Source organism: Ranitomeya imitator, chromosome 3 (genome assembly GCF_032444005.1).
Source record: "Ranitomeya imitator isolate aRanImi1 chromosome 3, aRanImi1.pri, whole genome shotgun sequence".
Lineage (NCBI taxonomy): Eukaryota > Metazoa > Chordata > Amphibia > Anura > Dendrobatidae > Ranitomeya > Ranitomeya imitator.
Genome location: NC_091284.1, coordinates 353,625,261 through 353,652,375, shown reverse-complemented (window position 1 = coordinate 353,652,375; position 27,115 = coordinate 353,625,261). Strand labels below are relative to the sequence as shown.

General features: G+C 44.4%; 1 protein-coding gene across 4 annotated transcripts in view; it reads left to right on the top strand.

Annotated features, from left to right (window-relative positions):
• Positions 1–26,850, top strand: part of C3H1orf216 (chromosome 3 C1orf216 homolog) — a 36,040-nt gene extending 9,190 nt beyond the window's left edge. The window contains exons 1-2 of one of the 4 annotated variants that reach the window (XM_069756837.1): positions 738–809; positions 25,754–26,850. In XM_069756837.1, coding sequence (XP_069612938.1) covers positions 25,781–26,626 — 846 coding nt within the window. In that variant the 5' untranslated portion in view covers positions 738–809; positions 25,754–25,780 and the 3' untranslated portion in view covers positions 26,627–26,850. Of the gene's footprint in view, positions 1–737; positions 810–10,765; positions 10,983–25,753 lie in introns of those variants that run through there. The other 3 variants (XM_069756834.1, XM_069756836.1, XM_069756835.1) reach the window with 3 other exon arrangements.
• Positions 26,851–27,115: the final 265 nt, after the last annotated feature.

Genomic DNA, 27,115 nt, shown 5'->3' with positions numbered 1-27,115 from the left:
TTCCCCAGTATATAGCAGCTCCTGCCTCCCCTGTTCCCCAGTATATAGCAGCTCCAGCCTCCCCTGTTCCCCAGTATATAGCAGATCCTGCCTCCACTGTTCACCAGTATATAGCTTCAGACTCTCCCGTCACCGGTATATAGCGCCAGCCTCTCCCCTGTCTCCAGTATATAGCTCCAGACTCTCCCCTGTCACCAGTATATAGCGCCAGACTCTCCCCTGTAACCAGTATATCGCGCCAGACTCTCCCGTCACCAGTATATAGCTTCAGACTCTCCCGTCACCAGTATATAGCGCCAGCCTCTCCCCTGTCTCCAGTATATAGCGCCAGCCTCTCCCCTGTCTCCAGTATATAGCTCCAGACTCTCCCCTGTCACCAGTATATAACTCCAGACTCTCCCCTGTCACCAGCCTCCCCCCCATCTTCAGCTCTATGAGCAGTGTAGTTTATCAATGCAGTTTGGCACTTTTGAAGTGCAGACTGTAATTAAAAAAACAACTTTGGGCTGTCTTAGTAATATGCTCCTTCCTTACTTAGCATCGGTGATGCAGCGTATAAATAGAAACAACGTAGTAACTTCGGTTACTATACCTTTAAGAAGGTTCAAGATTGTGCACACAATACCATGGATAGCTGTAATCCGAGAAGGGGCGGGATGTGTGAAGCAGCATGGAGCCAGGAAGGATGACAGGATGGAAGGTGAAAGTACCGCATGTACAGAGCCAGAGACGCTCTGGCTGGTAGCGTCCCTGGAAACCAGGGAAATCCAAGATAGACAGCGGCTACTGGAAGGAGTGTGACTCACAAGGTACGGAGGCCTGGAAATACCAAAATTCCAACCCATGTCATGGGTTGTCTAACGGAGGGAGGGAAGGGGAGGTTAAGAAAAAAAGTTCTCTGTCTTGGAGCCGCCCCCTGCAGCCTGCCACCCCTAGGCACGTGCCCTCCAGTGCCTAGTGGCAAATACGGCCCTGTTTGTATCTATTCTATCTATTCCATTCTAACCAGTCACTCTGTGATTTTACTGTATGTGGCAGATGAATTGCCAACTTTTCAAAGGACACTGCTACATAAAAATTGGACAGCACTTGCATGGTCTGAGTGCTGTGCGATTTTTTTTCACGCCCCATAGGCTTGCATTGGTTAGTCTCAGCCGAGTCTCGGTGGCAATCGCAGCATGCTGTGATTTTACACGCACGCCAAATATGGCTGAGAAAAGAAACACTGATATGAGCTGCCCCATAGATTAACACTGGGCTGATTGCCATGCGATGTTTTGTTGCATAATACTTGGACTCATAGTAGTCTGCAGTTGGTGTTCTTTTTGTGTTCAGGTAAACCAAAACTAGTTACTGCCACTTCCAACTGTATAGCCTGGCACTTTTTATTTTTACATGACTGATATAACAGTGCATTTTAATTATCTGAGAGCTGCCCTATGGATGATTGTTTCTTTAAAGGGACACTAAGCTTGAGTGTGCAGTTGGCTATAATTTATTTCTGCCTGGAAGCAGCTCCGTTTTCCTACGACACTACAAAGATATACTGATAGGAAATTTAGATTGTCAGCCCGATTGGGGACAGCGATGATAATGTATGTAAAGCTCTATGGAATATGATGGCGTTTTATAAGCAAGCAGTTATTTCAGTCTTCAGTGGAATGCATTAGTTAAAGGGAACAGGTCCCTCAATTCATGGTGCACAAACCACGGGCAGCATGAATCAGAGATTGGCTGCATAATTGCAACAATGTATGTTTTTCTGAAAAACACTGTAACCATCTATCTGAATGGCAGGTCTTTCATCTGGTTATGTAAAGAAATGGACAAATGGAAGATTTTCACAGTTAATGTATGTTCAAGTTAATGTGTCTGCAGGTTAGCACCGCCATCTGTGGACTAAAGATTGTAGGTTAAGAGAAAGAGGAAAGAATTGCATCAACTGCTAAATGAAGCACATGGTTCCTGTGGGAAGAGATTGGAGGAGACACCAGGTCAGGTGATAGTTGTTGTGCGGTTAGCAATTATGAAAGACCTGGGAGGGCAGGGAAGGGGAGGAGTCAGCACCTGAACCTGTAGCAGGATGGACATATGGTGCAACGCTGTTGACTTATAGCCGCTATGAAGGGTGACCAGAGTATGTGGTTAACAGCAGCACTCATAAGAGTTATTTCAAGATATACACTTTTATTCTTCTGCTATCCAAGAAGTATCATTTCTCCTTGCGGAGATTGACATGCTAAGCATGCCGAGATAAGAGGACTTAAAGCCGCAATGCTCCTCTGGGAAATATGCTAATTATGCAAACTGTCTCTTCAGAGAGGAAGAGAACTAGAACTCTAGTGCCACCTATTGGAAGGTAGCAATCCTACAAGTCAATGTCGACCCTTTAACGAGCCTTGTCACATGACTTAGGATAATAGCCAAACCTGTGTGAGAGGAGTCCGTCCGATATCCAAGAAGTATCATTTCTTCTTGCGCAGATTGACATGCTAAGCATGCCGAGATGAAGAGACTTAAAGCCGTAATGCTTCTGCAAATGTTCACCACAGTGGTAAGTAACAATACAGTGAAGAAAACACAAAGTTTTTCTTAAACGATTTCCTTAACGTTTTGACCCGAGCCCGGGTCTTTCTCAAATTCGCAAGTATAAGCAGAGGAAGAAATGGAATGGTACCTTGCAGATAGCACAAGTCTTCATATAGGAAGACAAACACATTAGGTATATTGGTGGTAGTGGGTAAGGCTACTTTCACACTAGCGTTTTTTGCAATACGTCGCAATGCGTCGTTTATGGCAAAAAACGCATCCTGCAAAGTTGTTTGCAGGATGCGTTTTTGCCCCATAGATTAACATTAGCGACGCATTGCGACGCATTGCCACACGTCGCAACCGTCGTGCGACGGTTGCGCCGTGTTGTGGCGGACCGCCGGGAGCAAAAAACGTTAAATGTAACTTTTTTGCTGCCGACGGAACGCTTTTTCCGACCGCGCATGCGCGGCCGGAACTCCGCCCCCACCTCCCCGCATCTCACAATGGGGCAGCGGATGCATCCGCTGCACCCGTTGTGCGGCGCATCAAACGCTAGCATCGGAATCTCGGCCCGACGCATTGCGACGAGGAGATTCCGACGCTAGTGTGAAAGTAGCCTAACCTGGTGGCATCAATGGAGCCTGTGTCATCAGGTAATTCCTGCAATATGAGGAGAGTCCAATCTGAAGAGTGACTAGATACAAGTGAAGAATCGAGTGACAAGATCCGAGTGGAGAACTGAGTGACCAGACCAGAACCAGAACTGAGAGGAGAACTGAGTGACTAAGAACCGAGTGAAGAATCGAGTGACCAGACTGGGACCTTAACCAAGAGAAGAACTGAGTGACCGAGACCAGAGTTAAGTGAAGAGGGCCAGAATCGAGTGAGTGGGACCATAGCCAAGCGAAGCGAGCAGATAGTTTTAGAGGCATATTCATGAGATCCGCAATGGGAGGTGCAGAAGTATGGTACACAGTGGATCGAGGCCGCGATTCAGGGAACGGAGGTGGCCAGAGCAACCTGTGCAAGAAGTGACTCATTAAGAAGAGACTTGATGCCTGATGGTGTAGTAGCATAAACTCCTGTGAGGGCCTGGATAGCATGTGTCATTACCATAGAAAGACAGGGTAACGACGGTGATGAGTAAAAGTCTGACTGTGATGTACCAAATAACTGAGTAATATAATAGAGATGGTTGTATTTATTGAAAATGTTTAGTGCCTTGAGTGATGGAGTCTAATTGATATAGTGCCTTGTGAGATAGAGTCTAATTGCTATAACTAATCATGCTGCTTCTATCAGAAGACATGACTTACATATAAATTGCAAAATATTTTATTGCTCACTAATAATCTGCTAGCAGGAGATGTGATAAATCAGGGTGGAGCTTATGAGCATAAGAAAAATCCCTGTAGCTTCCCCGGAATCAATCTCTGTACCCTGGTACGAACAGTGGCTAAATGGGGGTATCCTAACCATGGTCGATACAGACCTAAACAACAACCAGATGAGCATAGAATTTAGTGTTGGACATGCCTCCCCTCCCTGAAGCAGCCAGCAACAAAAGAAGTGGTGATACCCCCTACTACAGTCCTGAATTTACCACATGGTCAGACAGTGATCACTATGCATGCCTGGGCCCAGACATCTTTGGAAGGAGTAGATGTGCAGGTTGAACCCCAGGAGACAGAAGAAGAGATGCTGGGGCTGCTGGTGGCCTGCACTCTGACGACAGTGTGCCAATGAAATGTGCTGGTGAGATGTTTTAACTTTAGCTGAACAAGCCTAAAAGGAAGTGGCACAAATCTACGTGATGCGGAAACATTTCGCGAGACCGGATCCTGTGAACTTGACTATCACAACTCTGTTATCGGGTGTCCTGGGACCAGGGGCTCTTTCCCTGTCCCTAAAGCTAGGAGCATCCTAGCTCATCCTGTTCCCCGGATTACTTCTGATGGTGAAGATGACGGGGCCTCGTACCTTGCCTTAGCTCCTGAATCTGCCCTCAGTCTGTACCCTTCCCCCACCCAGGGAAAAGGGGAGTAGTAGTGTACCGTAATGCACCAACCAGACTAATAGGGTAATACAAACAGGGATACAGGAAAATACAAATCATACAACTATACAAACAGAGGTAAACACCAGGGAGTGGGGGATGGTGTAAAACCAAAGTAGAAGAAGGGAAATTAGCACACACCCAAATCCTAGAAAGTCTTAGATAAATCCACCAGACTCCTTCTCAAACAACCACAAACCACCATCTCCTAACCATGCAGCATAAGCAAGCTCTGGCAATAAGTGCTAGCCATCGCCCAAATTTTATAGGAGATGGGAGTGGCTAACAGTGAGTATCTGAGAGCCTTAATGGAGGAAAGCTTCCAAGAGCTCTCAACTGAGCAAATTAACACCCCTGCTCTGCTAAAAGAAATTTGAACCATTTAATATGAAGGTGAAGTGCTTCTAAACAGTACAGGAGTATTGGAAATCAGATGCTGCGGTCTTCTGGCTTCTCTCTGTCGTGGTAAACCTGTGACACTGACCCTTGTGGATGGGGTCCATGGACATTATTGGTATTCGTAGGCCAGAAGAAGAGAGGGTACGAGGCAAAAGATGGCTTTCATCATTCCAATTTGACTGTTCGAGTTTAATCAGATGCCATTAGGGCTGACTAATGCCCATGCATGTTTCAGTGATTGATGGAAAGGTGTCTTATGATGGAAAGGTGAGACTTGAACTTTAAGACAACACTGATATATCTGGGCGACATAATAATATATTTCACCTAGCAGGTGCTAGATCCACTTCAGAAACATAGACTGAAGATATAGCATCAAAAGTGCCACCTATTCCAGAAGGAAATAAAATACTTAGAGCCTAAGGTCTTCAGTGAAGGTGTGTATCCGATGACAGAGAAAGTGGCTGCCCTGCAGAAGTGGCCTACACCTGCAACATTGAGGGAGTTAAGAGCATTTCTGTGTCTATAAGGGTATTATAGAAGATTCATCAAGGATTTCACAAATACTGCAGCACCACTGCTTGAACTGCTAAGGAGGCTGACAGGAGGTCCCAAGAGTCAGCCTCTCCAGTGGAGGCTGAGGCAAGAAAAAACCTTCCAGCCAGTAAGGCTCGCATTCACAAATACTCCTATCTTGGTGTGCGCAATTGTGTTAGACACAGACGGGAATCTCTATGGTCTGAAAGTTGTGCTGGAACGGCAAGAACGAATGATTGCTTATGCCTGTCAATCCCTACAGGATAAAGAGAGAAATCAGGAAAATTACAGCTCATTCAAACTGGTATTGTTAGCCCTGGTATGGGCCATGACTGAGAAGTTTGTGAAGTATCTGCAAGGTTCTGAAGTTAATGTGCGGACTGACAACAACCTGCTTGTCCCTTTAGAAAATGCAGAAGTAGGAGCTTTGGAACAATGGTGGGCCGTGAGGATGTCCAAGTACTGGTATAATATAGCCTATCAGATGAAGGCTGAAAATACCCACGCAGACACTTTATCCAGAGTGGTCCATGAGCGACTGATCCACGATATTGGCGATGACCTGGAAAGGGATGAGACCCCAGATTTCAAATGCTTTGCCATAGCTATTGTGGCCTCCAATGGGAGCAGATCTGTATGGAGAATGGCCTGTTATATAGGAGGATACAGTTACTCAGAGAGTTTGGGACTATGTGGCAAGTAATAATTCCTGAAAAAATTGAAAAATTGTGCCAAGTGTGGTGAATGAAGCCCATGAGTGTGATGCATACTTTGGAACAGAAAGAACCTTCCAATGGTTGCAACAGATCATGTATTGGCCTCAACTACGTCAAGTGGTGGAAAAAGTTTGTTGGAAGTGCCATCAGTATGAATTGGCTAAGCCTCCAGAACAGAGGTCACACACCCAGGTGATAAGGACATCTGAGCCGCTAGAGGTGATGATGGTGGACTATCTCATGATCGGCCTGTCTCATAGTGGTTGTAAATATTGCCTGGTGATGACGATTTGTTTCACAAAGTTTGCAGTCGTGACTCCTATCAGTGATCAGATGGGAGAGTCAGCGGCCCAAGGCATCTGTCATGATTTCATCCGGGTTTACAGGTGCCCGAAGAGGATTCTGACCATTTAGTGTGTTTCCAAGGGAGAGTCATGTACGAACTGCACCGACTCTATGGCATTGAGAAGTCCAGGACAATTCCCTATCATCCTCAGGAAAATGTGGCCAGTGAATGTTTCAACAGAACGTTGTTACAGATGCTAAGGACATTGGATAATGATCGGAAGATGAAGTGGCCTGAATTTGTTTCAAAGGTGGTGTGGGCATACACAGTGGCATAACTAGAGTCTGATGGGCCCTGGTGTAGGTTTTGGACCACCCCCTCCCTCCCTGATATATAGATATAACTTAGATATATCTGCTACCTAGTAAACAGTATACGTCTCTCATTATGGTATATATATATGCCCCCAACCCTGGTATATGTCCCTTATCTTGGGCTCCATCCTGGTACAGTATATATATGTGACGCCCAGGAGACCGGGATACCCAGCACCGGACCAATGGAGTCTGTCTCTTGAGGGGGATGTCACGGGTGGCTTGACCCGGTGCTGTGGCCTCAGGCAATGCACAGTGTAAGGGGTATCATGAGGGGACAGGCACTTACTTGATCAGCAGCAGGTTCTCCCAGCGGTGACGATCTCGATCCTGGATAGATGGCTATTGTCCAAATGAAAGACTGAGGCACTGAAACGTTTAACCAGTTTACTTTATCATAAAAGGATTTACAACCAGTCCTGTCACCGGAGTCTGTATGGGAACTCTGAGTTACTTTGACCCTGCCGGGGTCTTCGCCTCTTATTGTGCGCAATTTCTGTGTGGCCCTGCTGCTGTATGTGAACTGGCTGCCGGCCCAATCTGTCCCCTCCGGGTCCTGGTTCGACGGGCAACCCGAGTCCTTTTATCGGTTTACCCCCTCTGGGAGTACCGCTGAACTCTGTATCTGTTGCTGCGTCCGGCCCTAGTGAACCTGATATCACCTCACGTTTTTCCGGTTGCTGTATTATATATAATGAATACAGCCACGGATCCGGTATCCGTCTTTGCGCCTGTTCTGGGTAGTGATTAATGCTACCCGGTTCTCACAATGTCCTTTTTCTCTATCCCTCTTCTCCTCAGGCCGGTGATTTAGGCCTGGTAACAGTCACAGGGCTGTTAGAGATTCAACTGTATGACCTCTCACTATCAGCTCCTTGGCCCAACTGCCATTTCTTCTCTCAGACCAGAATGGATCAAGGGGAGTCTCTGGAGCTCCCCCTTCTGGCCGGAGGTGGTAGTGCAGTCTTGCTATTTTAGTATTTGTACTTACTGTCAGTAACTATTTTTGTGGCAAATACCCCTAGGGGTGCCACATATATATCCCCCATCCATATATATATATATATATATATATATATATATGCCCCATTCTGCCGCTGGTCCTTAATATATAGAAAAAAAAGTTAACCATTGTACTCACCAGGGGTGAACATAGAAGTCTTGGGGCCCCATAGCAGAAGCATGATGCATTTCCCATAGTCCTCCATATAGAATAATGCACTCCCCAAAGTCCTCCACACAGTATAACACTCCCCTCACAGTCCACCATATAGTATAATGCACCTCTCATAATCCTCCATACAGTATAATGTAGTCCACCATACAGTATAATGCGCACCCCAAAGTCCGCCATAGAGTATAATGCACAGTCCATAGTCATTTATGTAGTATAATGCACAGCCCATAGTCTTACATGTAGTATAATGCACAGCCCATCCTGGTATATGGTCTCTATCCTGGTATATGGTTCCTATCCCGGTATATGGTCCCCATCCTGGTACATAGTCGCCATCTTGATACATGTCCCCCATCTGCCTACATGTCCCCCATCCTGGTACATGTCGCACCATCCAGGTATATGTCCCTTATCCTCAGCTCAGAGCTTCCTCAGAGCTCAGAGCAACAGAATCAGGCTAACATTCATCAAGAAGCACAAACTACATCTGGCAGAAATCATGGGAAGACAGCTCAGTTAAGTAGCTATGCGATTACCAGAACACTGAACACCTGCAGAAAGTTCCGCACACCCGAGTCACAGATTGGACAGCGGAGCTATCAATCAAGGTACCAACAGCCCAGCAAGCCCATTACAGTATTGGATAACCAAGCTGTCAATCAAGACACAAACAGCTCAGCCAGATAGTTTGCATAGAACAGCATAGCAATCATTCACTGAGCGGAGGAATTGTGACAGTAGGTCTGGTGAAGACAATGTCAAGGCAGCGACATCTTACAAATCTCTGCAACCCACCAACCAGGAGGAGGAATTCCAGTCGGTCCTTGAATCCTCTGGGTGGTAGCTGTTCTCAATGTACCAGTAGAGACTTTCCAATGACCAGTTCCTGGTACTATGCCCGCATTGTACTTTGCTGAGAATGGTTGGGTGAAGAGAAGCATCCTAGTCGTGAAGATGGTGAGAGGTGTCACTTTTCTTCCCGTGGACAGAAGAAGTCGTGGTCCTGAAGAGAAATCATGGAAGTCTGTGACGAGGTGTCGGCCTGCAACTTCTCTGCAGAGACTCCCTGCAGGCTTGAAGAAGGGGCATAGGGGGATACTATAATGCTGCTGCCAGTGTCCCCTTCCCCCTCTATAATGGGACATCGGCTTACTCACCGCCCCAGCCCCACAGCTTTGTCTCCTGGCATGTCTCTCCGGCAACTTCCTGCTTTCTGTGTTTGTGTTGCAGTCCGGCAGTGAGCCTAGTTCAAGCATCCTCATGCTTCCCCATTCTTAAAGAGGTAGTGAGCATGATGCTAAATTCTCTTAGCCTGTTGCTGAGACGCATTTAGCATAAGTAGTACACCTGCAAGATGGCTCCCAGCCAATAGCCTGAACATTATCGCCTGGACCCGGTGTGGCCAGTCCTGTATCCTCTTCCCCTAGTCCCAGAGCAGCCAGTCCCTGAACCTTGTCTCCTGGTCCTGGATCGGCCAGTGCCTGAACCCTGTCCCCTGGCCTGGAGCATCCAGGGCCTGAACATTGTCCCCTGGTCCCGGAGCAGCTAGGACCTAAATCTTGTCCCCTTGTCCCAGAGCGGACAGTCTGAACTTCGTCCCCTGGTCCCAGAGTGGCCAGTTCCTTAACATTGTCCCCCCGGTACCGGTCGGTCAGTGCCTGAACCTCGTCATCTGGCCCAGAGCGGCCAGTACCTGAACATCGTTCCCTGGTCCCAGAGTGGCCAGGGCCTGAACTATGTCCCCTGGTCCCGAAGCGGACAGTCTGAACCTCGTACCCTGGTCCCCGAACGGCCAGGGCCTGAACCCTTTCCCTGGTCTAGGAGCGACCAGTGCCTGAACATTGTCCCCTGATAATTTCAGCAGCATATGAAATTAATGTCTAGTATCTGTCATCTATCTCAAGACTAGGGCCCTGATGTTCCGCTGAAAATGAAGAGGAGTTCGGATACTTCAACCATATGTATGGGAATTCAGACGCTTTTCCTCTAAAAGCAGTTCACAACAAGGCACTAATCTCAGGATAGATGCTGGTCTTTTTGGGATGAGCATCAAACATACATTTATGTCAGAACCCATGAAAATGCCAAAAATATGAGATGTCAATACCCCTTTTAGTAAGTACACAGTAATAGATTATGGTTTCTTTTAGGACTCTTGGAACCTAAAAGGATCCTCTGCCCCACAGTACTAGAAAAGATATATAGTTGGGGAAGTCATGTCACAGAATTTGCATTGGGCCCATGAGACCCTCTTTGGTCTTTCAGAAAGCCTTCATCATGATATACATGGATCATGGTAGATAGACTGTCCCTATAAGTACCGTATGATAACATTTCGCACCTAATATTTATACGACCTACCTCTAATCCTTCTACAGTGTCTAAAATTAATGGGATTATTTCCAAAACGCAACATTTGACCCTTGCTGTGCTGGAGAACTAAGAAGTATTGCTGAGCGCTGGTCTATAGGTATGACTAGTCATTCCCACTGAGCACATGTGCACATTTGGGTGTTCCCCATTGCTTGGGGCTCCTCATTCCATCCTCTGTATGTATAGAGATTTAGTAGCAGATCTCTTCTGTAGCCATAACCTGCAGCAGTGATGGGAGTTTATTAGGAAATGACGACTATTGCTTGCAGAGGGAAAGCATTGGAGGCTGCAGTGGCTGTTGTGTGCTGATTGCCTGGGCTCAGTGCTCAGAGGAAGTGTGTAACCACTGACGTGTTCCTGCCCAGGAAAGCACTCACATCCTCGGCTGCAGCAGGAGGAGCAGCCGGACCCAGAGCTGGGGAGCATAGCCACGCACTGTGAGTAGTCTGCCCCTGCCTGCTGCTGCTGCCACACATGGGCACCCCATGACATGAGACATGCTGGCTGGGCACACTGAATCCATTGCACCAAGGTGGGGGATGGGCACTGGATCACTTATATAACAGCTGTAATCCTATTTAGTAGCTTTCTATTTACAGCATCCTGCTCCCCTACTTACTATATGCAGTGACATGGAAGGGAACACTAGTCTAATTCCCTGTGACATTGCAATGTAAAACCCCTTGAGAAGTGTCCTATCATCCCTGTGCACTGGAGATGGCTGCGATACAGTGGGATACTGCAGCTGGCGCTGTCCTTTCAGCACCACCATGCCATCAGTGCAGGAAGGAAGCAGAACCAGCAGCCAGCACCCCCCTCCACCACCAAGGGCTGTACAGATAGGACAACAAAGCCAGGGTCAGATATGCAGTGGTAGAAAATAGGAGGCAAAGGAAGAGTGCTTTCAAAAATAGAAGTCCATACATTGTATTCATTGATAAAAAATTAACTAAGTGACTGAACAAAACAAAAATGTAAATCAAAGCCTTCAAAACAGCCTCAATTCTTCTAGGTAGACGTGCACACAGTTTTTGAAGGCACTCGGAAGGGAGGTTGTTCCAAACATCTTGGCTTGGAGAAGTAAACACAGATCTGTGCAGGTGACTTTGCCCAAATCCTTCTGTCTCTTCAAGTAATCCCAGACATTGTAGATGATGTTGAAATCAAGGAATTGTGGAGGCCATATCATCACTTACAGGACTCCTTGTTGTTTTTTATGCTGACGATAGTTCTTAATTACATTGTGTATTTGGGGTCATTCTCCTGCTGCATAATAACTTTTGAGGCAACTAAACACCTCCATGATGGCTAAGTATTTACCTGTAACCCTCAGCATGGAGGACACCATTAACAATGACTGAATTCCCAAATCAATTTGGTGAAATACAACCCAAAACTTTTAAAACCCAAACCTGTCAGCACTCAATATCTTCCGGCGCCCAGTCCTTCCGCGAGCAGACTACCTTCTGTAACAGCCAAATATTTCCAAGTTTTGATTCCTGAGTCTAGAGTACATCTTGCCAGTTTTCTGGTCCCCATTTCTTATATTTGTCTGCATAGTTGAGTCTCTTCGCCTTGCTCTTATGTAAGGTACGATCCATAAGACCACTTCTGGTCAGACCTCTCTGAACAGTAGACGTGTAGCTGGTCCACAATGGATACTGCCAATTTATACCTGATGGCACTACTGGACATGGACGTCTTCTGATTTTGAAGGAAAGTAAGCATGATGTGTTTTTCATCTGCTGCATTTATGTTTCCTTGCCTGACCACTCTGTCTACAAACCTCAACATTTTCCATTTCATAGTATTCTCAAAGCTGAGAAATAAAGGCATATACTTATCCATCATGCAGTACCATCAGAGAGAGATCTGATTAGCTTCAAATTTACTCTGCAGCAGGACAACAACCCCAAATATACAGCCAATGTCATTCAGAAGTATCTTCAGCATTAAAAATAATAAGGCGTTCTGGAAGTGATGATATAGCCCCAACGAAGCCCTGATTTCACAAGCCTACTTTCACAAAAGATCTGTAGTTAGTTCTCCAAGATATTTGGAATAACCTCACTGTTGAGTTCCTTAAAAAACTGTGCAAGTGTATCGAGAACAATTGATTCTGTTTTGAAGGCAAATTTGGATCACAACAAATATAAATTTAATCAAGATCTCTCTTTTGTTCATTCACTTTGCATTTTATGAATTGATAAAAAATTAACTATTAATACTCCTATTTGTGAAAGTATTCTTCATTTCCAGCATTATTTCAACAGTACATACATACAGTACTGTGCTAAATTTTTATTCAGGTATGTAGAAAAAATGACACAAAGTAACCCTTCTCATCAGAAGATGCTCTTGTTACCCTCTGTGGACGGCCTGGATGTATCAGTGAGATTATTGCAGTTGCATTTTTGTTACATTTGTGTATCACTTTTGTTACAGTATTCTGACTGATAAGTAAAACTTTGCTGTTCTTCTTGTAGCATTCGCCTTTCTTGTGTAAATAAATTATGTCCTATCTTAGGTGACACTTCTTTTCCATATGGTGCCATTGCTGACAGCATGAAATGGGAAAAGGTTTTCTTGGTTAAAGGGAACCTGACGTGTGAAAAAAACGCTATTTACCTGTCGATATGGGGTTAATTTGCAGGTTAATATCGTTCTTAACCTGTCCGACGCCAGCACTTACAGCCCTTCTGCCAGAAGGAAATTAACTTGATGCCTCTCGGTAGCGTTTTGGTTTCAGTCACGGCAGTGCAACTTCAGTCACCGCTCTGTGTATAGAGAGCGGCAGTTGCAACTGCGCGCCTCTGTACTGACTGACAGCAGATCAGCATTAGAGCTGGCTGTCAGTCAGGTCCAGTGGCTCGGTTATAGCCGCTGCGCTTTATACACAGAGCGGTGACTGAGCCTGCACCAGCACCGCCTCCATAACTTAAATCCGAATGCTATCGGGGGAATAAAGTTAATTTCCACTCAGCAGAACTGGGCAGGTTCAGAATTTAATTAACCTGCAGATTAACCCCATATCTGCAGGTTAATAGTGCTTTTTTTCACATGACAGGTTCACTTTAAGTGATGCCCTTTTATAGTAAACTGTCTACTGGACTCCTGTTTAGTGAACATTACCTGTGGTTGAATTCTTGTTAATTACAATTGTGTAATATTGATGATCATGGCTTACAGCCAATGAAAACCCAAAAGTCATTATCTCATTAAATTAGAATACTTTGTAGCACCAGCTTGCAAAGATAATTTTAAAATCCAAAATGTTGGCCTACTGAAATGTATATTCAGTAAATGCACTGAATACTTGGTTGGGGCTCCTTTTGCATCAATTACTGCATCAATGCTGCGTGGCATGGAGGCGATCAGCTTGTGGCACTGCTGAGGTGTTATGGAAGCTCAGGTTGCTTTGATAGCAGCCTTCAGCTCGTCTGCATTGTTGGGTCTGGTGTCTCATCTTCCTCTTGACAATGCGCAATAGATTTTCTATGAGATTAAGGTCAGACGAGTTTGCTGGTCAGTCAAGCACAGTGACACTGTTCTTTTTAAACCAGGTATTTGTACTTTTGGCAGTGTGGACATGTGCCAAGTCCTGCTGGAGAATGAAATTTCCATCTCCAAAAAGCTTGTCAGCAGAGGGAAGCATGAAGTGCACATTTTCTGTTAGTACAATAAACCTCATTTCAAGGCAGAAACATTACTGTGTCCAACAGTTATTAGATATATGAAACTGAAATAGCTGTTGCAATAAAAACAATTTTTATAAAACATTAAGCTTAAGATTAATAGGGGTGCCCAAACTTTTTCATATAACTGTATAATAATAATAATCTTTATATAGCGCTAACATATTCCACAGTGCTTTACAGTTTTTTCCACATATTATTATTGCTGTTCCCAATGGGGCTCACAATATAAATTCCCTATCAGTATGTCTTTGGAATGTGGGAGGAAACGGAAGTACCCGGAGGAAACCCATGAAAACACGGGGAGAACATACAAACTCCTTGCAGATGTTGTCCTTGGTGGGATTTGAACCCAGGACTCCAGCGCTGCAATGCTATCCAATGAGCCACCATGCTTCCTCTATATATATACACGTTCACACACACTGGGGGTGCATAACTAAGTATACAGTTCAAATAGTTGAATTATAGCCAAGTTATCAATCGACTGTGCATGGTTTTCATGAAAATACTTTATAACTGCCCGAAAGAAAAAGTCCATCTGGGTAAAGTAACAACCCAGGTAACCGGCTGTTACAGTGGCATTGCTTTCCTCATGGGGAGAGTGATGTCACGCTTGGAAGCGAAGAAGGATCTCCTTTAACAGGTATTTAGCACATACAACACCGTTCTGATTCCAGGTTAGAAGGGGAGCTCTACACCTGACTTCAGGGGAGCTGCTCTCTCTGGTTGGGAGGAGGAGTCAGTAGCTAGGCAGTTGGGGAGAGTTAGACAGTTGGTGAGAGGAGATCGAGGAGTGAGTAAGGAAAGCCGGGGCCGTGCAGACGAGTGATTCTGCAGCTCCTGGGAAGGAAAAAAAGAGCAGAGCAACTTGTAAATAGACTGAAAGGAGGAAGGAGCAAAGGCGAAATGAAGATCTGGAGAGAGAAGTTGCAACTGAACTTCATCCACGCTGATTACATATACCGCTATCCGGAAGACCGAGGTTGTGGGAGGAAACTCTATACCCAACGGCAGAAACCAGCGGACTGCTAGATTTCAAATTACCTGTCAACCATTAACACCCAAGGACATAGTAACAGATAGAGCCCGGGTCGTGATAGAGATCCTGTAAAAAGGCTCGAGTTACCTGTCCTACGGGTTAGTGTTCTACCTAAAAGGGGACAGAGAGAGAACTTAAGGACCTTTTGTGAGGCCTAAGGCAGCAATGGACTACAACAACACAGCGCTAGAAGGAAGGCTTCCAACTCCACCTGGTTAGGGGGATTCCTCAGACTCTTCCAAGCTGGCCAGACCACCACCAGCACCTGTGATACCCTGAACTGTGGCTGCCTAAATCACACAGTAAAGAGGTAAGAGACTGCAACCCTGTGTCCTCCGTTTCTTTCTACACCACCTACCACCTGTCCCTACTACACCAGGAGCCTTGAGGACCCAGCCTCACCTGTGGGAAGCCATACCATCCCTGCTGCCATAAAATCACCTCAGTGGACCGCTTTAAGCAGCATCGGTCACCCCTAACCGAATACCACAGGTGGCGTTACAAATATTCATTATTCAACTAACCCCTTTAAAGATCTTCCCTTTAACATGGGCACCCAGGGCCACAGACCGGGTCACCGCCGCCGTGACACATCCCTTTAAGGACCAGACCCAGTACCGAGTATCCCCATTGCCCTGACGGGCGACTCATTTTGGCGTCATGAATAGGATCGACCGACCCAGCAAATGGGTCTTTTGCACCTAAGAGACCGTGCTTAAAAGAGAGACTTTGTTAAATTGTGTGCCAGAGACGCTAATGGGTCTCTAAATCTTTGCCATAACTGCGGCACATGGTGCACGCAAAAGAATTTTCAAAATTTGCCGCAAAAAAGAACTGCCACCATTACAGCGCCACATAGCACGCGGGAAGCACAAGGGGCATGCCGTCGTGGGCGGTACCCAGAAGAAAGAGCATGAAGTGATGCTCTAGCACGCTCTGTTGTGAGCGGGTGGAAAGCAGGAAGCCCCGACTTGGAGACCGGAAAGAGTTCTTCCAGCCCGCCGATGGAGCAGCCACTGATCAAGGTAATAGAGCGCAGGGCCTGGCTGAAGTTAACAGGGGGGAGAAGGAACATGTCCAGCCTGGGTGGAGATGCAGCTCTGGCGATGGATGCCACAACTACAGCTCCCATAATGCCCCTATCAATGCCCTATTTACCAGGAGCTGCCTGGCTTCCACAATATTCAGGAGAGTCCCACACGCTGAGTGACTTTACAGAAAGGCTTTGCAGCCTATTTGAAGTATATCCCCTGACAGAACATCAAAAAGTCAGCATTCTAACTGGCCAACTAATTGGCGCAGCCCAAAGAAAAGTTAAAGTCCTGGCTGGACATTCAAGAAGGGACTGTAGAGCAGATATTTGCCAAACTTAAGGACACTTTTGACACTCGCACTGCAGCAGAAATAAAAATGAGATTCTTTGGATGTAAACAGAGGGTGTAGGACAGTGTACGGGAATATGCCCTTAATCTCCAGGAGGCACTGCGGGCCATTAAACAGGTTGGCCCTGACAGCGTGTAAGATGGGAACAAATTATTAAAGGAGCAGTTTATTGAGGGACTCCTGTCCACCATCCAGAGAACAAAGCTGCACATCCTGGCCCTGCAAAACCCTGACCTGGACTTTGCACACTTTAAAGATAGGGCCATTCAGGTGCTGCATGAACCAAGTTCCAGCCACACAGTGCCCCCTAGGTGCCCAGCAATTACATACCACCAGGAAGCGACATCCTTTCCACAGACCCTGGACACTGACCCCTCTGCAGAACTGCATCTCCAGGTTCAAGAACTGACCAAAAGTATGGCTGCACTAACCAAAATCATGCAGTCCATGCAAGTGCCCCCAAAAGAGAAGATCCAGCTGGCCTCCAGTCAAGGAGGATGCAGGCTTGAGGACCTGCCCTGGAACAAGAAGTAAAAGTGTTATTAATGTAATGTTGTGCACTTGAAAAATGTTTTGCACTTGTCATATATAGTTATTGCAACATTTAAAGATAAACAGCCTCCCTTAAAGGGAAGAAAAGTTTTTTAAATATGTTAAAATGCATATTTAAAATTTTTTATATGTCTTTAACCAATTTATTGTCTTTTTGTTTTCCCAGTCCGGGAGTACTGGATTTAATGGGGGGGGGGGGGGGGGGGAGGGGGAGTGTAACACCCCAGATAATCGGCTGTTACAGTGGCATTGCTTTCCTCATGGGGAGAGTGACGTCATGCTTGGAAGCCAAGAAGGATCTCCTTTAACAGGTATTCAGCACATACAACACCGTTCTGACTCTAGGCCAGAAGGGGAACTCTACACCCGACTTCAGTGGAGCTGACTTCTCTGGTTGGGAGGAGTCAGTTGCTAGGTAGTTGCTAGGCAGTTGGAGGGAGTTAGACAGTTGGTGAGAGGAGAGCAAGGAGTGAGGAAGGAAAGTCGGGGCAGTGCAGACAAATGATTCTGCAGCTCCTGGGAAGGAAAAAAAGAGCAACTTGTAAATAGCATAAAAAGAGAAAAAAAATGCCGCACTCACTCAAATCTTCCAAAAATCGGTGACCCGTAGAAGCGCAGGAGCGCGAAACGATCGTCGTCTGTCTTGTCTCCATTCACTCCCGCTCCCCTCCGCAGTGTTGTCTATGCCACGCCACGTCCGACATGGCTTGTAATGCCTAAATAAAGGACTTCTGATTTTTGGAAGATTTGGGTGAGTGCGGCATTTTTTTTCTCTTTTTATGCGTTTGGATTACTATCTATGTATGCATAGCACCGCCTCAGCTCCATTGGGAACAGAACCCGCCTAGCCATTTGGAGATCACACTTACAATTGTTCTGAGGAATAGCAGCTTGTTCAGTGCCGGGCATACCTGCATTTTGTGCATTTCTTTTTTGAATCCAACTTGTAAACAGACTGAAAGGAGGAAGGAGCAAAGGCGAAGTGAAGAGCTGGAGCGAGAAGTTGCGACTGAACTTCCTCCACGCTGAGTGCATGTATTGCTATCCAGAAGACCGAGGTTGTGAGGGTAACTTCATGCCCCATGGCAGAAACCGGCAGACAGCTAGATTTCAAATTACCTGTCCACCATTAACACCCAAGGACACAGTAACAGATAGAGCCCGGGTCGTGATAGAGATCCTGTAAAAAGGCTCAAGTTAGTATCCTACCTAAAAGGGGACAGAGTGAGAACCTGAGGACCTTCTGTGAGGCCTAAGACAGCAAGGGACTACAACAACACAGCGCTAGAAGGAAGGCTTCCAACTCCACCTGGTTAGGGGGATTCCTGAGACGCTTCAAAGCCGGCCGGACCACCACCAGCACCTGTAATCCGGTATCCGTTTCTTTCTACACCACCTATCCATACTACACCGGGAGCCCTGGGGACCCAGCTTCACCTGTGGGAAGCCATACCATCCCTGCTGCCATAACATCACTCCAGTGGACCCTTTTAAGCAGCATCGGTCACCCCTGACCCAATACCACAGGTGGCATCACAAACTTTTATTATTCAACTAACCCCTTTAAAGACTGTCCCTTTAACATGGGTGCCCAGGGCCACAGACCGGGTCACCGCCGCCGTTACACATCCCTTTAAGGACCAGACTCGGTACCGAGTATCCCCACTGCGCTGATGGGTGACTCAGTTAGGTCTGATGACCATTATGGTAATTCTAACCAGCACTGTCTACCTATCCATTTATAATAATAAAACAATAATATAAGAGACACTGGATACCTACATTTGTACGTACACATACAAACACTGTGTGACAGATAACATCAACACAGTCTATGTATGGGGAACCACAGAACTGCAACATATATGACATTTTTACTTTTGAGGCTAAGTGCACACGTTGCAGAATTGCCGCGGAAATTTCCACGGCAATTCTGCGCCTCCTGCCGCGGGTATATCGCATGCAGAATTGGCATGCATATTCCCGCAGAAAACTAGCGTTTTGCAAGCATAATTAGCTTGCAGAATGCTAGCGTTTTCCAAGCGATCTGTAGCATCGCTTGGAAAACTGATTGACAGGTTGGTCACACTTGTCAAACATAGTGTTTAACAAGTGTGACCAACTTTTTACTATTGATGCAGCCAATGCCGCATCAATAGTAAAAGATAGAATGTTAAAAATAATTTAAAAAAATAAAAAATGGTTATACTCACCTACCGCAAACAGCCGATCTCCTCAGCGGCTATCGTTCCTATAGATGGTGTGTGTGCAGGACCTTCGATGACGTCGCGGTCACGTGACCGCGACGTCATCGCAGGTCCTTCACACACCATCTACAGGAACGGAAGCGGCCGCGTGCAGCGCTGAGGGGCAGGAAGACTCCGGGGGCCATCGAAGGTGAGTATATCACGATTTTTTAATTTTAATTCTTTTTTTTAACAATTATATGGTGCCCAGTCCGTGGAGGAGAGTCTCCTCTCCTCCACCCTGGGTACCAACCGCACATGATCTGCTTACTTCCCGCATGGTGGGCATAGCCCCATGCGGGAAGTAAGCAGATCAGTGCATTCCTAGTTGTGCGGAATCCCCGCGATTCCGCAAATTTAATGAACATGCTGCATTTTTTTCTGGAATGCGAATCCGCTCAGGAAAAAAATGCAGCATGTGCACAAAAAATGCGGATTGCATTCTATTAAATAGAATGCTTAATGTGAGCGTTTTTTCGCGGTTTTATTGCGTTTTTATAGCAAAAAACCGCAAAAAAAAACGCGAAAAATCTGCTATGTGTGCACACAGCCTTAGGGTTAAAAGATTCTAGAGCATAACATTGGTAATTGGTTTAGTGTGCAAAGAGTTAGAAAAAATTAATCAGTGTTTCAAGATACACCCTTGTGGGCAAAATATTTTTTATATTTACCCACAAATCAATGAGTCTATGTAAACTATCGCAATCTAATTCTGTGTGATCTATAGCGCTGTCCTATAATATCTGGTGGCTGGGTCACTGGCCAATTTGGCCATGCGATGAGGACCAAATAATATACAATGAAACCTCTTTGAGATGACACACAAAATTGTAACAAAATGCTCTTTTAGAGGAGTGATTTACTAACATGATATGGAGTCATTGATTCTGATATAGAAATATATGATCCATGTCATGTGTGGTCTTCCAAAGTTTGTGCTAAGTTTGCTCAACCACAGTCATAAAGTGCCATCATCAGCTAAAGTCAACCATGCTCATCTAAAGGTAAGATCACACAGGGCGGTTTTACTGCATTTTTTATGCTAATTTTCAGCTGCTTTTTACAGTACCAGCAAAGCCTATGAGATTTCTGAAATCTCATGCACACACATTGGGTTTTTGTGTGATCAGTATTTTGTGCTTTGCTGCGCTTTTTTTTTTTTTTACATAGGGCATGTCACTTCTTTCAGCGGTTTTCCACCCATTGACTTGAATGGATGGTGAAAAAATGCTCCAAATACGCTAGGTTTACTTTTCTTGCAGCGTATTTGCTGCAGAAAAGTCGATGAGAGCCTTATGTGACGTCACACCCTGCTCTGCTACATCTAGATGGCAGGCTGCATGATGCGTTCATGCAGCCTGTCATCCAGCAGCGGACCACCCATTCACTTGAATGGGGGGTCCAACATTACAGTGTTTGACACGCTGTCATATGCATGACAACGCGGCAAACACCTCTTCTGATCGGCGGGAACTCCTCGATGCTGGTCAGACAGCCACGGCTCCCACACTTCACCTCCGATCACTGGTGTCGGCTGATGGGACTACTGAACCCATCATCTGCCACCGCTAATTACAGTGACAGCAGGAGCTGCGGATGGGAGTTTTCATCTGCAGCTCCTGTGCTATAAATAAATTTTTTTTTTTTTTTAAACGGCGTGGGTCCCCCCTAATTTTAAAATCAGCCAGACAAAACTCACAGCTGGAGGCTGCAACCCCCAGCTGTCAGGAAGGCTAGTTATCAAGAATAGAGGGGTCCTCATGCTTTATTTTAATTATTTAAATAAATAATTTAAAAAAACGGCGTGGGGTTCCCCCATTTTTGACAACCAGCCTTGCTAAAGCTCACAACTGGGGGCTGGTATTCTCAGGTTGGTAAGGGGTCATTGATATAGGCCCCCCCAACCTAAAAATAGCAGCCCGCAGCTTCCCAGAAAAGGTGCATCTATTAGATACGCCAATTCTGGTGCTTTGCCCAACTCTTCCCACTTGCCCTGTAGCAGTGGCAAGCAGGGTAATGAGGAGTTAATGTCATCTCACTATTGTAAGGTGACATTAAGCCGGCTTAGTAATGGAGAGGCGTCAATAAGACACTTATCCATTACTAATCCTATAGTAATTAAAGGGTTAAATAAACACACACGTGCAGAAAAAAAGTATTTTAATGAAATAGAACACCACACAGTTTTGACCATCTTTTTATTATCTGCCATTCCAAAGAGAAGCCCTCGATCTTCTGTAATAAAAATAAACTAAAAAAGTATACTCCCTGATCCGTCATAGTCCGATATAACGAGTGTTCCACACAGTATCTGGGGGAGATAAAGCTTACAACCGGGAGCGCTGCTAATGTGACCGCTCCCAGCTGTAAGTACTGGGGAATGAATAAGACAGAGCGGGCGCAGGCTCAGTAACGAGCGGTGACGTCACCAAGCCTGCGCTGCCTCACAGCCTGACCTGAGGTGACCTCTGCACCGTGGGAAAATGCTGGGGAAGAGGTTACCACAGGGAATGTATCTATTTTATCTATTCTATCTATCTATTCTATATTCTATCAATCTATTCATTCTATCCTATCTATTCATTCTATCTTCAGGAAGTTGTTGTTTTTTCTCTGTGTGCACTCAACTTTATTGGCATGCACAAAGAGAAAAAAAAACACATGAAAAAAAACACACCAAAAATGCACCAAAAGCACACCTAAACCTGCGTTTTTGGAGCAGCTTCTTTCCTGCCAAGATGATCAGGTTTTGCTGCAGAAAAAAAATGCAGCAAAAAGGCCTTGTGTGAACTCACCCTTAATGTTTTAACAGGAGCTTCTGACATGAAGGGGACATATCAGGGTCTTGAAAAGAACAGGAGAGCCTTAGTTTTGTACAAAGTATGCTCTAGTCTATAAACTCTGATGATAACCTGATTTTTATGTTTCCCCAAAAACTTATTGCACCTTGGGTATATAGTACATAGCAGCACAGTGGAGTGTCAAGCTCAGAAAATGTTGCCGCACACCTTTGACGTTGACGCAAAGGAGTTTCAGTGTAAATATATGAAGCTCTGTGGGAATATTAGTAATGAGTATTTCAATCAGAGTCTTGCAGAATTGAGCAAATGTGTGTTCTGTTAATATAAAGCAATACTATGGTTTGCAATTTGTATACAAATATTCATCAGATCTGTTTCACAGCAAGAAAAGAGTCGCTGCAATCTAGAATTCCAAAAACATGAAGTCTAAAGAGTGTTTCCTGGGAAACATTGTGTTTTCATATGTGTGTATAGAATGTGACTCTTTGTTTAGGATTCTAGCATACAAATGATTTTAGAAAGAAGAAAAATGTATTTTTTAAAACAATAATACCCTTGTCTAAGGATTAGTGAACTCTTCACATTGGGGGGTGTCAAAGACCCTTGTGTCTCCTGCAGAAACAAAGGTTCCGTCTGTTAATTTGATTAGTGCTTCTATTTCAGTATTTTACCATACATGTGACATGGACATAAAAGGATAAAATGTATCTTGTGCAAAATAACTATTTGATAGCCCAAAATAAACACAAAACATAGGAAGCCTTTCAACTTTAGTCAGGCGGAAAAATTTTGAAAAGTCAATCATTTATTAACTTGGAACCAAATACAGATTTAATATCCCCTGATGTTCAATGATAAAACTTTATTTCATGATATGTGACTATATATACATATATGTCACTTCTTTCAGCGTTTTTGCTGCATTTTTTTACCCATTGACTTGAATGGGTGTTGAAAAAAAGCAGCAAAAATGCAGGTATCATTATTTGCTGCATTTTTGCTGCTGAAAATCCAAGGGCATTAGTATGGACAAAGAGAAAAAAATGCACCAAAAAAACGCATAAAAAAAGCACCAAAAACACACCTAAACCTGCTTTTTTGACGCAGCTTCTTTCCTACCAAGATGATCAGGTTTTGCTGCAGAAAAAAAGCAGCAAAAACACCCTGTGTAAACTTATCCTAAGTAGTTAGGCTTTAGGGGAAAAAATATCTTTTGTGGCAAGAACGGACATTAAAGGGAACGCACCATCAGATTCATTCTGTCTGAACTACGGGCAGTCTGAATCAGAGCCTAACTGTGCAATAGTAGCCTGAAATGTCTGTCTCTAAAACTCTGCATCGTTTCAGAGAAAACATAGTTTGATAAGCTAGCCAGATATTATAGGGAGGATTGTGACCCTCACCCCATTGATTGACAAGTCTCTCATGTATACAAATAATCTTTAATCTTTAAAGAGTCCATAATAACAGGGTCTGTACCACAGGACTGGCGTATAGCAAATGTGGTGCCAATATTCAAAAAGGGGACAAAAACTGAACTCGGAAATTATAGGCCAGTAAGCTTAACCTCTATTGTGGGTAAAATCCTGGAGGGCAGTCTAAGGGATGCTATGCTGGAGTATCTGAAGAGGAATAACCTCATGACCCAGTATCAGCACGGGTTTACTAGGAACTGTTCATGTCAGACTAATCTCATCAATTACTATGAAGAGGTAAGTTACGGACTGGACCAAGGGAACCCAGTGGACGTAGTGAATATGGACTTTTCAAAAGCTTTTGATACAGTGCCACACAAAAGGTTGATACATAAAATGAGAATAATGGGGATAGGGGAAAATATGTGTAAATGGGTTAAGAGCTGGCTCAGGGATAGGAAACAAAGGGTGTTTATTAATGGAGCACACTCGGACTGGGTCGCGGTTAGCAGTGGGGTACCACAGGGGTCAGTATTGGCCCCTCTTCTTTTTAACATATTTATTAATGACCTTGTAGGGGGCATACAGAGTAGAATTTCAATATTTGCAGATGACACTAAACTCTGCAGGGTAATCAATACAGAGGAGGACAATTTTATATTACAGGATGATTTATGTAAACTAGAAGCTTGGGCTGATAAATGGCAAATGAGCTTTAATAGGGATAAATGTAAGGTCATGCACTTGGGTAGAAGTAATAAGATGTATAACTATGTTCTTAATTCTAAAACTCTGGGCAAAACCGTCAATGAAAAAGACCGGGGAGTATGGGTGGATGACAAACTCACATTTAGTGGCCAGTGTCAGGCAGCTGCTACAGAGGCAAATAAAATAATGGGATGCATTAAAAGAGGCATAGATGCTCACGAGGAGAACATAATTTTACCTCTATACAAGTCACTAGTGCGACCACACTTAGAATACTGTGCACAGTTCTGGTCTCCGGTGTATAAGAAAGACATAGCTGAACTAGAGGGGGTGCAGAGAAGAGCGACCAAGGTTATTAGAGGACTGGGGGGTCTGCAATACCAAGATAGGTTATTACACTTGGGGCTATTTAGTTTGGAAAAACGAAGGCTAAGGGGTGATCTTATTTTAATGTATAAATACATGAGGGGACAGTACAAAGACCTTTCTGATGATCTTTTTACTCATAGACCTGACACAGGGACAAGGGGGCATCCTCTATGATTGGAGGAAAGAAGGTTTATGCATAATAACAGACGCGGATTCTTTACTGTAAGAGCAGTGAGACTCTTAAATTTAAGAGGGGACTGGATGCCTTTCTTGAAAAGTATAATGTTACAGGGTATATACACTAGATTCCTTGATAGGGCGTTGATCCAGGGAACTAGTCTGACTGCCGTATGTGGAGTTGGGAAGGAATTTTTTCCCCAATGTGGAGCTTACTCTTTGCCACATGGGTTGTTTTTGCCTTCCTCTGGATCAACATGTTAGGGCGTGTTAGTTTAGTCTATGGGTTGAACTAGATGGATTTAAAGTCTTCCTTCAACCTTAATAACTATGTAAATAGGAGAGACCTGTCAGTCAGTCGACTGGACTGGTGCGGCAAGAAGCCAGTCACTGGGAGCGCTGAGCCAGTCAGGTATTTTCCTATAGTTGACTGACTTTTCAAACTATGTTTTCCTGAAATGCTGCACCATTTCAAAGACATATCTGGATGCGATCATGTAGCTAGGCTGTGATTGATGCTGCCCACAGTTCAAGCAGCATGACCCTAATGACAAGTTTCCTAAGGTTCTTGTGTACAAAATGTATGTCCCTTTCTAAGGCCAGTTTCACATGTATGAGTTTCACAATCGATGTACGGACTGTGATTTCCGGACAGGCTATGAGTCTCCTGACCTGATCTCAGCAGCCACATATAAGCATATGAAACAGATGTTGCAATGGCTAGTCCAGAAATTGCGATTGCTACATATAGACTGTGGAACTCAGATGTTTGAAGTCTCTAAACCATGGTATATTTACCTTTAGTAAATTACTGTACCTAGATTATGTAATAATTGCTCATATACAGTATATATATGAGTGTATTTATTTAAATATAGTGAGACACTGATTTTTATGCACTTGGTCATTTAACAGATAAAGGAGAGAACAACGTGTGTCAAGATGTTTGCCATACAGAAGTCTGAAAGCAGCCCTCACCAGTCCCCATTTTATCGCACCAAACCTTTGGGTAACTTACCATTTCCTAGTGACAAAGAGCGAAAGCAAGACACTAACTTTAACATTTTGGAGGAGGCATATGATAAAAATGAAAACTGGAGACAGGAGAAGGGAGATGAAGGTAACTGGGGAGATAAATTAAATGAAGACAGTGGTAAAATTCACTTAGAAGATAACAGAACCAATCTGAAAAAGAATACAATGATGAAAATAAAGGCTGTCAAGTCTGAGGGAATCAGCTTGTCTTCATTGGAAGAAGAAGTTAGGAGCCCCCCAGAAGGAGCAGAAATAATGCAATTAGGAGTGGACGCACCAGCTAATGAGACAACAAAGGAATGCAGTGAATGGCCAGGATCTCCATTGGAAGACAATGGTTACGCCAGCAGTTCACTTAGCATTGACAGTCCTGACAGCATACCTGGCAGTACATGGGAGGACAACAAATCACCTACTTTAACATCCACCCAATTGGAGGATCCTGAAATGGAGAACTCTGAAGACGAATCCTCATCAGAATCTGAATCCCTCACACTTACGCTGACAGAAGCTTTCCAAAGTCTAAAAGACAAGGAAAAACTAAAGGAGCAAGAAAAGGAGAAGCATCATGCACAATTGACAATGTATAGGAGACTAGCTCTTTTGAGATGGATCAGAAGTCTTCAACAACGGGTGAAGGATCAGCAGAACAGACTGCAGGAGAGCTTTGACACTATCCTGGACAACCGCAAGGAGATGCTGAGGTACATCCAGCATGGCTGCAATAAGTCACCCACTAAAGAAGCAGTATAAGAAAACAAAAACCATACCTATGTGCAAATTACTCATCCCAAGGCTTGAACTCTGAGAGTGGTTGTAAAAACATATTGTGTAATGTGAAGCACAAGCCAGAAACAGAAAATATTGAATGCTACTACTACAGCTTTTACATATCAAACCAAGTACTGGAGAATTACTTGAGTATTTATTCACTTTCATCATGTAAATCAAAAAAATAAAGTGGAAACAAATTGAAATGTTCACATTGCTTTAATTTGTACATGAAATTATATGCAATTTCAATTCAAAAGCACAGGCAGTGGGATAAATCCTACATTAATTCTGTTACCAAGATTCAGAAAAAGCAGCATTCCACTATACAGTAGTAATTAAATATATTTTTTATATAAATATATTGTACTACAATAGAAAAAAATCCCAAAGTTCATTGAGTATACTATGTTAATAGATTTTGGTTGTCTGATCTTAGGCCACAAGTCTGAAGTCTCGTTATGTGATTGC